The 11148-nt window shown below is 36.7% G+C and overlaps 1 protein-coding gene across 10 annotated transcripts in view; it reads right to left on the bottom strand.

Moving 5' to 3' along the window:
• The window catches only part of DENND4A (DENN domain containing 4A), a 62025-nt gene that overhangs the window by 3868 nt on the left and 47009 nt on the right, over positions 1–11148 (bottom strand). For 6 of the 10 annotated variants that reach the window (XM_074838046.1, XM_074838044.1, XM_074838043.1 and 3 more), the window contains exons 21-32: positions 9688–9828; positions 7669–8762; positions 6569–6779; positions 5351–5445; positions 4133–4308; positions 3884–4030; positions 3213–3423; positions 2708–2962; positions 2071–2188; positions 1891–1917; positions 1211–1373; positions 190–254 (exon numbers count right to left, since the gene is read on the bottom strand). In XM_074838046.1, the coding sequence (XP_074694147.1) occupies positions 190–254; positions 1211–1373; positions 1891–1917; positions 2071–2188; positions 2708–2962; positions 3213–3423; positions 3884–4030; positions 4133–4308; positions 5351–5445; positions 6569–6779; positions 7669–8762; positions 9688–9828 (2703 nt within the window). Of the gene's footprint in view, positions 1–189; positions 255–1210; positions 1374–1890; positions 1918–2070; positions 2189–2707; positions 2963–3212; positions 3424–3883; positions 4031–4132; positions 4309–5350; positions 5446–6568; positions 6780–7668; positions 8763–9687; positions 9829–11148 lie in introns of those variants that run through there. The other 4 variants (XM_074838049.1, XM_074838051.1, XR_012624937.1 and 1 more) reach the window with 3 other exon arrangements.

Genomic DNA, 11148 nt, shown 5'->3' with positions numbered 1-11148 from the left:
AAAACCACAACCCAAATACAGTGACAGCTAGTACTCTTATCAGCAGAAAGTAACTGTAAAGTCCTTTTTATTCAGCTCTTACCACAAAATGGCACACATCTAATCTACAGATGGGGGTTTTTTTGGAAGCTGAAAAACTAGTTTGCATATTCATCATCTATGCTTATTTGAAGAATTTATAAAACTTACCTATATCAATGTTATCTCTTCCTAGGGCAACAAGTGAAAGAAACAGTATTTCTCTGTAAAGGCTCCTGAAATTGTAAAAAGAAATGTCAATTTATATACTGCAATAACACACCACAAAACAATCTGTATTAAAAATAGATTGAAGCATTTAAAGATAATTTATTTTTTAAAAGTGGAATTTTGAACACAATTCCTGATTGCCACCTCCAAAATGTCGAAGTTTGTGACCTCTGGAGAACCTGGACTTCCCACACAGAGTCATCACTTGTGGTAGGTCTTTGATGCAGCTTCCAGCACATACCTCCAGTGCATGCAGAGTGAAGCACACACTTAAGGAACTCAACCAAATTCCACCAAATTTGACAAACAGGCAAGGAGCTTGTTCTTCTGCATTTCTACGTTATCTTGAAAAGGCAGGCATAAAAGCAAATGAACACCTTGTCAATGCTTTAGGTGTTGAAAAGCCTGCTATATATTTTGTTATAAATAGAAATCAGTAAATCCAGGCAAGAAATACAAATTCATAGGAAATAGTTTTCACTAATTCCACTGCTAAAAAACCTTCCTAAATACAAGACTTAACCTCTCTTCTTAGCTCCCCTTCTGTTCTCTACTAGAAGCTTAAAAACAAACAAAAAAATCCACCCATGCACCCTAGGAACAGTATAGGGTTTTTTATTTAAAAAAGCCACTAGTATATAAACAACATTTAATAGCAAACATACATGTGTATACACAGTCCCTACTTGATGTCCCAGAGTTAAGAAGTAAAAGAGGTGGCTGTAAAGAGGAGAGGGAGAGGAAAAAGTGAACATATTTTAGAAAAAAAATTGAAGAAACTAAATTTGTGAAAGTTATCACAAAAAGGAAAAATATTTAACAGACTGAGCGATACATTTGAGAAGACTGCTGAAGAACAGTGCTTTTTTCTTTAAAAAACACAATATGAAATTATAACTCATATTACAATAGCCTTATTGTTGCCCAACCTTGCTCCAGTTAGGCATGTTTGTATTCTTACCGCTGTCTCTTAATATGTGGCCATTTGTTCAGTCTCTCCAATATTTGACTCATTGGTCCGTACACATCATTCATCTTAATGCTTTTCACCATACTTCTCAAGAGCTCCTGGTTAAAAGAGTCATCATCTTTTTGCAATAAATGGACCATCGGGTACTTCTGGGCTGAAAAACATTAGAAATGCTGTGAGAATAAATACATTCTTTGTGTAACAAGTAGAAAGTTATTAAAAAAAGGTGGGAGTCTACACAAACTATGAAAACATTGACATATATGTAATGAACAAAGAAGAATAAACATCAAGTTAAAATAATATCAACATAAGGAAACACAAAAAGCACATAAGAGAAAACTCAACAGCTGTAATGGGTCATGAGCTATTTTCAGGCACATGATCCAACACTGGCAACAAAATTCTTAGTAAGCAAATTCTAAAAGTAAGAAAAAAAGCTGAATGGGTGAACTGTCAATGTAAGTTCAGTGTATCACTGAAACATTCCCTCTGATTCCTCCCTTCCCAATGAAGAAAAAGCCACTGGAGATACTGGTCAATGATTTGAAACAGATATGCTGGAAAAATAAATTTGCTCAAGCAGTTTACTGCTCAATATACAAGCACCCTCCCTCCCTCCCAAAAGAAGTCACACAAACTAGAATAGCAACACCAAACTTAACACTCACTCTCAAACAAAAGAGTGCGATTTTGACCTGCAAGACAAAAAGTAGTATGATCAAAAATCAGTTATGTATCTTGTGTGAACTATTCACAAAGACATCTTTTTCCAAAACACATTCTTCAGTTGCATAAAGTGAAAATTGTTCTTTAAAAAAACACCAAAAAACCCAAGAAACAAAGCTTACTCTGAGCATTCCACAAAATATACAGAGGCTGCCTTGGATCCTGATGCAATTTCATATTGTCCCACAGCATCTGAATAAGAACATATTTACTGTCCTCTGACATACAGTTTCGTGGAATCTGAACAGGGGAATGCATAAAGATATTTTATTACAAAGTCATGACAGAGGACTTCTGTATTTAAAATATATCTTCACATCTATAGGCCTCATGGTAAAAAGCTTTAATATTAAAACTGCTGTTAAACCAGAGAAAGCTAAATCTGAACAGGATATCAGTGACATAGCAAATGAGTATTTTGCATATCTTCCTACAGTCCTAAAAATTATAACTTCCCCCTCCTTCTACTGCTTAACTAGTCAAACTGCGATAAAACCAGCTAGAAACTTTTCTTTGTAACTTTTCACAAATTACAGTGTGACTAGTTAAGAGCTAAACACCTACCCCACACAAGTACTGCTGAGCCCAAGTTCTGGAGTTACACATATTTTCCTTCAGTTGACACATTCTTTACCAATTCAGACCTGGGCCCAGCATATTGTAAAACATATTTCTAGGAGTTACTGAATTATCTAATGATTTCCTATATGGGAAAACAAGCATTTCTTGTATATCAATATTCTCTATCTGATTCCATACCTTGGAGTTTTTATTACAGTGCTCAGAAGAAAGTATTAATCCTGGTAAGTTGCTGGGCAGGTCCAAGCGTCTGAAATACCACACCAAATTCCAGAACACAATAGGATGATGATCTACAAAGTCCGCCACTGTTATTGCATGATCCCCTTCGTTTTCAAGTAAGCTCTCAAGCTCCTTCCATACCACTAAAGGACTGAGATAAGGAACTGTTATAGGATCAGGACTAGGTAAGCGCCATTCTAGGCCCAAAGAATCCTGTGGTAAAAAAGAAAAAATGCCATTAGTTGGAATGTAATTATCTTTAAAAAGTCTTATGAATGCTTTTGGTCCATATGAGACACACCAACACCTAAAAGCTACAACTAATATTAAGTAATAAAACCTAATATTTCTTGTAATTTGAGATGGTTAATTCTGTTCTAATTAATGCTGGTTCACATTAATCTATCACACACTTTTTAAAAAAAAACAAACCAACTACATTTAAGGTAGAAAAACTACACACTGTTGGTCCTTGCAAAGTAGCAGGCAGGCTACCAGTAGGAATGATATGGCTGATCTTCTGGTTTTCCTTCTCATCTTCTTCCAGTGGACCAAAAGTACTGATGCTCCTTGCCACAGGGTGACTTGTGCATTCTGACCCAGAGGTATTTTGTCTTCTTCCTGAGGGGATCTGGATACCTCTGGCACAAATATTCTCATGCTGCTTAGATTTGCTAGGGTGGGGGGAGGAAGAAAAAAAAAAAAAGGTTAAGAATCTCAGCTTTTTGTTTTACTCTGAGTGCTCAAACAAGTATACAAGACAGAAATCAATTGGAAATAATCAACCTGACACCTCAAGTTCTACCCTGTCAGCCACCACACTCATGTTACAGTGCAAGTTTTATTTCCCCTTGCACTGTTAATGAACACAAACATCCCATAAAGAGTTCATAAACTCTGCAGAATTACAGATGCCTACATGAATTTTTATACTGGGGATGAAATGGTAAACACCATGCTGAAAAAGCATGACATGGCCAACTCAGAGGTAAGGGAGAGGCAGCAAGGAGATCCTCTCTCAAATCAATTTCTCCTCTTCAGAGAGTATCTTATTAAACTTATTTCTGTTGATAAGGAATACATGCATATCCCCAGAGAACCTGAGTAATGTCTCTGCAGAAAATGCAGGTTTACCTATTTGAATTTATATCCTCTTGAACAGACATTAGAGATGTAGCGAGGCCAACAGTAGCTGCAGCGTTACAGGACTTTCCACTCTGATTTGAAAAAAGTGATGGGAACTGCATGTTTTCTGTAGAAGGGCTGGACTTCAGAAAATAGCTGCAGGGAATGCAAAAAGCTTAATATTATCTAAAAAACCCAAATAAACACTTCACAATTATGAGCATTCAAAACAGAGGAAAATTCTAATAATATTATTACCGTCCAGGTCGCCGAAGATCTCTGATTTCTATGCTTAAAAAAGGCAGAAATAAATTGCCACAGAATGGACACGTGGTATTGAGATTTGAATCATCTGCTGTCCAACCTGCCATGATTTCTTCATCATGAACCAAACAGTCACAAGTTCGACACCGTGAACAGCTTGAGATGAGGACCTGCAGACAGCAGATAACAGAACTCCCTTGTAACACATTCTCAAAACAACTCTTCTTTTACAAAGCTGTAAAACAGCCAAAATCTTTGCCCTTAGATGAATACTACTCACCACCTGCATGCAAGTTCAGGCACATTTCTGTTCCAGGGCTTTAGGCTGGAACATTTGGGGTTAAATTTATGTATTTCAGAACAGCTATTAAATCTTAAATCCAAACTGCATTAGCAGACAGCTGATATGGTAAATGACTGGAATGAGCATTGTCTGAAAAACTTACTAAATGTAGGTCTCTGTTCTACTGTAGCAAGTAGATGGATGTGGAACTATGCTTGTGAAATAAATATACTTCAGTTAAGTGGGTTAGGTGATCCTTTTATGGCTTCCCAGAGTAAAACCAGCTAGTTATTAAATATTTTTATTAACAATAACATGTAATTTGAAATCTGTTTGCAAACAATAGTACAGGAATATTTATGTAGTTACATGAATTATTCTTAGAATTTAAACACTCTTCTGTAGTGACTGCCAGTATAATAAAAATGAGGGGAAAAAAAGAGATGAAAATAACCAGTCATTAATCCAAATCCACTGAAACAACAAAAAAATAAAAAGAAAAAAAGAAAAAGGAGCAAAGCCGTAATAATGAAAAGCAAAATAATCTTACTACAAGCCACAACAAGAAATAGCTAATTATCTATTCTGTATTTTTAAATGTATAGTGCTATTTAAGACTTGGTATTTTCACTTTAAACAAATTTAGCTGCACAAATTTAGCTGCACAAGGGATTTAGATGCCTGAATTCAGTGGCATCCAATTCTCAAACTCTTGAGAACTGCAGCTTTAAGGACCAAAAGATGTGCCTTCAATAAAGACATTTCTAGAGCAGGATTTGAAATTAAACCTACTCTGTCACGGAAATATTTATCTATCTTTCAGAGGATTAGTTTTAAGCTTTGAGCTTTAACAGAGATTCAGATAGCATTTATATTTAAAGACATATGCTTTTCACGTATCAGTTAAAAATCAATAAATTATCCTGTACCTCCATAGCGTAGTTCTGAAACACACTGGTACTACTTGTACTGCAAGAAGATATCAACTCTGATTTATCAGGTAAAGGGAACTTTGAAAGAGAACCTATTAACAGAAGAAACCCGAAGCATTAGTTATTCAGAATATGCATTTTTGGTAAACTGTTTTTCTGGTCAAACAACACTGCAGAAGATGCAACAAATCAGACAGAAAGAAATGTGAAGCTGGAGTGTGAGGCTGCCATCTGCCCAGCACCAACAACGGCAAAAATAAAATCTACCAACATAGAATTTCCATATGTTCAGTTTTCTCCTTGTACAACAGTTGGTAGCTTGGAAACAAATTTTACAGATTAAGTAATTCATATCCACACTTTCTGTCTGGACAAAAACTAGGGAAGGATTAGAGGTGCTGCTTGTAACTGCAGATATCACTGACCCTTCTCTTTGCCGCACTGAACGAGCCAGGCTCCCCTCAGCCTCAGGATGCTCCAGTCCCCCGGCTGTGACGGCAGCCTCCACTGCCCCTCTCCAGTTCCTCCACATCCTACCAACTGGGGAGCCAAATCGGGGCATGCTCTTCTAGGTGCCAAGTGGAGGGCCCTAAGTAGACAGATCTTCCTTTCATCCTGATTCTGCTTAACACACTGTAGTCCGTAGTGACAGTAGTACAGAAATTGATACAACAGTCACTACCAAGTATCCAGTGCAGATTAGGGGAAAAGAAAAAAAAAAAAACCAACAAAAAAGTCTGATAGTCAGCCTCAACATTAGGCTTATAGAAAATTATTATAATTTTCCAAAAAGGATTTTTACTACTTTTAAAAAAAGAAAATCTGATTAATAAAGTTACCATTTGAAAGTTTTTATAGATGTTTTCTGGAACTGTACAACTTAAATAAGATAATTAGATGAATACTGAAAGACCCAAAGGGTCTCCTATTTGCATAGCTGTAGCACCCAGAAACTTATTCAGGGTCAGGATGTTACTGTGCAAGTTATTCCACAAGAAAGAACACCCAAAACAAGGTTCTACAATAAAAATGTCCATAGGTAGGGACATATCTATATGAGTAATAGGTTTGAGGTAGGAAAAGAAAAATTAACCTTCTCCACAAAAAGGTCTAATGACTAGAATGATCCCAAACTGAGAATTATGAAAGAACAACTTCTAAAACTGGAATATTTTAGTTCAGATCAATGAATGCAGGGCAAAAGCAGTCTCTTACCACACTGGTCAAATTGTTTTGATGAGCCATCGTGGGAAGCTGAGCTTTCTAGGCTTGCCCTGCTGAGGCCAATTCCCTTAATTTCTGATGTGGTAGTCTCCTGAGGAGAAGCACTTTCAAAATCATTGCAGACATCTTCATCAGTTAGAGAAGTAGATTCTGAGTCCAGAGCTCCAAGAGATGAAACACTGGCTCGGTCTGAATTTTGATCCTGAGAGAAGAAAACAAATTCCACTGAGAAAAGGAAAGGAAAGCAAAAATATTTCTGAAAATAGAAGGTAGCTGCCTTTGTCTCAGTAAATTCAAGGTGTGAACTCCCCCTCCTTGGAAAACCCTTCAGCTCAGAACCGATGTGAAAGAAGGCAAGTTTCACTCAGGGTTAAATAGCTACATGAGGATTCTTTTTTAAAGGTTCTTCTAATAAAAATATTTAAATGAAAACTTAAGCATTTTAATCCTATAACTCTTTCCCACCATTGCTATAAAAGTTATCAGCAGCCATAGGATACATTAGGGTAGGCAAGGCATCATTATCACTTTAGTTAATTAGTCTCAGGTTGGTTTTAAGCACATTAGGGCAATACAGCAACAGCAAACAGCATCTATTTTCATTCCCAAGGACTGAGAACAAAATGAGTTTTGGTTTGAGTTGGTAACAGCAAAGAACATTCTAACCAAATGACCTCAGCCCAAAATTAGCCTTAAATTACTTTGGTAATCAATACAAGATTTTTTCATAAAAGCAGTAAAGACTTAAAAACATTATTGTTTATTTAAGTATTTTTTCTTTAGGTAAATAAGGGAAGGCAGAGCAGTCTTCTCTGCCCTGTCAACACACCATAGTATACTTATGTTTTCCTATTAAATATACTCCAAACCCATACTAGACCAAAATTTTATTTTATTCAGGACAATAAAATTAGGATCCTGGCAATTCAAGTATGGGTAAAACAACTTAATGCACATAGTCTACCATGACGCATGTCATTCAAGTGGGGATTCATCACATAGGAGTCAGCAATTAAACCTTTACACAGCTTTTCCCTTAATTTATAGCAACTTAGGTTTTCTGGGGGGCGAAAAAAATTATGAAAATTTACCTTTGAGGATGCAGCGTACATTGTAAATTTTGAGTACCATTTGCTAGCTTTCTCTGCAACCCCTTTTCCAGCAGAAAACATGCTGCTTTTTAGAACATCAAACTTAGGTGTTAACAGCGTATCCAAGTTGAATGACGGTGAAGACACAAGTGTTAATGCACTAGCTGCATCCTGGGACTGTTCCTTTGCTGGACTGTTTGGGGAATAAGCTGGGGAGGACCAAAGCCTGTCTCTTGGCCTTTCTTCATATTTTGCATGATAACTCTTGGATTTGGTAAGATTGGATGGCCTTGGGGAGTTTGGGGGAAGGCTGGACCTCCTACAAGGTTGGATTACTGTTGGGCTCTTTTTATTAGCATTTCTGTCATCACAGGGTTTTTGCAACTCGATACTTGGGGCACGACTTGACAAAGGGCTGCTCATATTGTTCATGTACATGACTATTTCTTCAGCTAAATCTCGTCTTGCAGATGGAGTAGAAACACTTCTATCATCATCATCCTCCTCATCCTCTTTCTGTTGTTCTGTCTCGGCAACCAGCAGAGACAGTGGATCAAATCCAGTTTCAACATCTGTCTTTTCAACCGGCTTTACTGGAAAGCTGCTCTTTCTTTGCAGCTTTCTAGATTTTTCACTGGAGGATTTCACTGCTGTAGATGTTTCAGGTTCTGCATCCAAGTCTTCCAGATCAAAGATAACAGGAGACTCTGTTTTATCCGTAAAACTGCAATCAAAAGCTGCGTCTTCATCACTAGATTCTTTCTCCAGGCTTTCTCTCTTAGATCCTAAAGAGGAAGTTCTGATATTAAGAGTTTTTGGCCTTATGCTTTTCTGTAATGCACTAGATAGGATTTTGGCATCAGCTCCTAGTTTTTCAACAATTTCTCCAGGGTTTGCTTCTCGATTTATTCTATTTATCATGAGTCCCACTAAGCCATCTCCACTCAGGTTACGGTTCCTGCTTTCCCATGGTATCTCCCTTAAGTCAGGTTCTACTGCGCTTTTATGTCTTTTTCTTAAGGATTTACTTTTTATAACTTCTGCTTCACTGGCATCCTCAAAAGATGATGTAAACAGCAATCCTACAGAACTCTCTGAAAAACAGATGAAACAAGGTGCTTTATTTCTTGCTATGCAAGAAAACTAAACAAAATTACTAAAGAATGCAAGTTTGTCTCATCTTTCGAACAGTTTACAACACAGAGATGGAGTTCACTATGCTAGTGGTTGAAAAGTTGAGTTGACCATTATCATAATTTTTAAGAAGGGTCAGACAATAAAACATTTAAAAGGGAGCCAAATCATACAACCCAAGTACTTTGAGAGACACCATCAAGAAAAGTCTCAGATGTATTTAGTTTCCTCTTTTGGAGACATACTCCATTATTCAGAGGTTTGAAAGCTAGGGACAGCAAAGGTATCTAGGAAAAGGAAAAAAAAAGCAACACTTTCTAACCTGATGAATTAGAAATGGAGCCCACAAAAGGAGTTTGAGAGATTTCTCTGGCAATATTTGCCAGAGCTTAAAGATGCAGACTTGAAAGTATGATATTACAGTATTTCAGGCACAGCTGACAGTAATATAATAACCAGATTTGACATTACTAAAGACTTGTGAAAATGCCTGAAAGTTTCTTTTAATTGTACTGCATAGAAGCCTCTTGTCTATCCTGAAAGAATTTATTAGTTGCTGGAGGTTATAAGAAAAAAACAAGACCTGGGATTTTGTAAGCAGATGTTAACTACAGCAAAACAAAACAAACAAGAAAAAAAATCTGGAAATGCACAATATTCAGATGCATCTCCCTGACACAGCATATGCAGACTCTAACCTAAACTTGCTCCCACAAATCAGCCACTGCCATTACACCAATAAAATACTGGATGTTTTACAGACAACAGAACTCAGGCACAATACTTAAAGCTCTTGTTAGAAATGGCGTGTGTGTGTATATATATATATATAAATATATATATAAAACTACACAAGAATCAAAATCTATTTTTTCATCCACTCACCCGTGCTAGCTTCTGCTACAGTATTGTCAACGGTACCATTGAGCCGCACTATGCTAGAAGCGGCTTTTTCGTTACTTGAGGTCTGATAATTTAGTTTAGGTAGGCAATCACCACTCCCTTTTGCACTCTCCACTTCGGACACTGTAGATAGAAGAGGACAGAGAGTTCTTTAGAATCAAAGCAACTTAATTTAGGTCTCAAGTTTCCATTACCAATATTAGATGCTTTATGTAGAATTAAGTGACAGCATGTTGTACATATCTCATGACACATAGGCTGATATCTACTTGGGCAGAGGCTTTCAAGCTGGAACAAGTGAACTATGGATATTTAATTCCCAGCATTACTTTTATAACTAGAAGTTCCATAAGCTTCTGTACACGAAGTCCAAGTAACCAGTACTTGCATACCAAAACTTGTGGTGGTTGCAGAGACTAAGACTGCCTTTGTTCACTTGCAAAAGATAGGTGTAGGAGTATTTTCTCCTGCCTTTGCAAGAGCTCAGGGCCAATAAGTCTGTCTTCGTATAGATCTCATTACCCCACGACCATGACTACACAAGAGAAATGAAGCAAGTGTTGTAGTATTTATATTTATGTCTTTGATATGAAAGACAAATTCTGTTGTCAGGTGGCTACCCAAAATAGACAATTACTTCTCTAAAGGAATGCAAGCAACTTAATATTCTCAAGTTGTAATCAAAAGTGCAAAACATTTTCAGCATAGAATATTACTACAGAGAGCCACAAACTTGCCTTAATTATGGCTAAAAATAATATAAGCTTTAGGCAGAATTCACATTTTCTGTGTTCTCAAAAGTTTCATTAAACCTAAATAGCCTGCCTGCCATCTTACAGGTATGTTCTTATGACTGTGGGTAACATTTACACAAATTTTCAAGCAAACTGAAAAAAAAAATACTTATGCTAGAAGGAAGACTGTGGTGAAAAGAAAACACTGAAGTAACTTTTCTGGTTCCATATTTTCTCACACTTTTACATGATTTCCACTTGACAAGGGGACAGTTAACTCAAATATTGGGGGAAAACACACTGAAAAATTTGAATAATCATATTATTAGGAGAACATTTATTATGAAGACTATTTTCAATGAATGTATACGGGAATCTATAGTACTTATACATTTTTACTACACAATCTGATCTGCTCTACGCTTGCATTAAGTCTATGCTGCTCAGCTGCAGTTAAGGGAATCATGAATAGCAGATGTAAAACCTGAAGAAAAAAAAAAAAGTCCACAGCAAATCCAAAGCCCTTCTCATTTCTGATCCATCTCCTAAATTTTGAGAATTCCAGGGAGCTGAGTAATTTAGACCTCTCACAGACCTGCAAAAATTCAGCTGTTTCCTTCTTGTGGGATTTATAAAGAAAACAGACTGGTAGAAAAGGCTTTCTTGTAGATTATACCTATAAAGCAATTTAATTTTTTTAAAAGACAAA

Source organism: Strix aluco, chromosome 12 (genome assembly GCF_031877795.1).
Source record: "Strix aluco isolate bStrAlu1 chromosome 12, bStrAlu1.hap1, whole genome shotgun sequence".
Taxonomy (NCBI): Eukaryota; Metazoa; Chordata; class Aves; order Strigiformes; family Strigidae; genus Strix; species Strix aluco.
The sequence above is the reverse complement of the archived record's forward strand: the minus strand, read 5'-3'. Positions and strand labels throughout refer to the sequence as shown.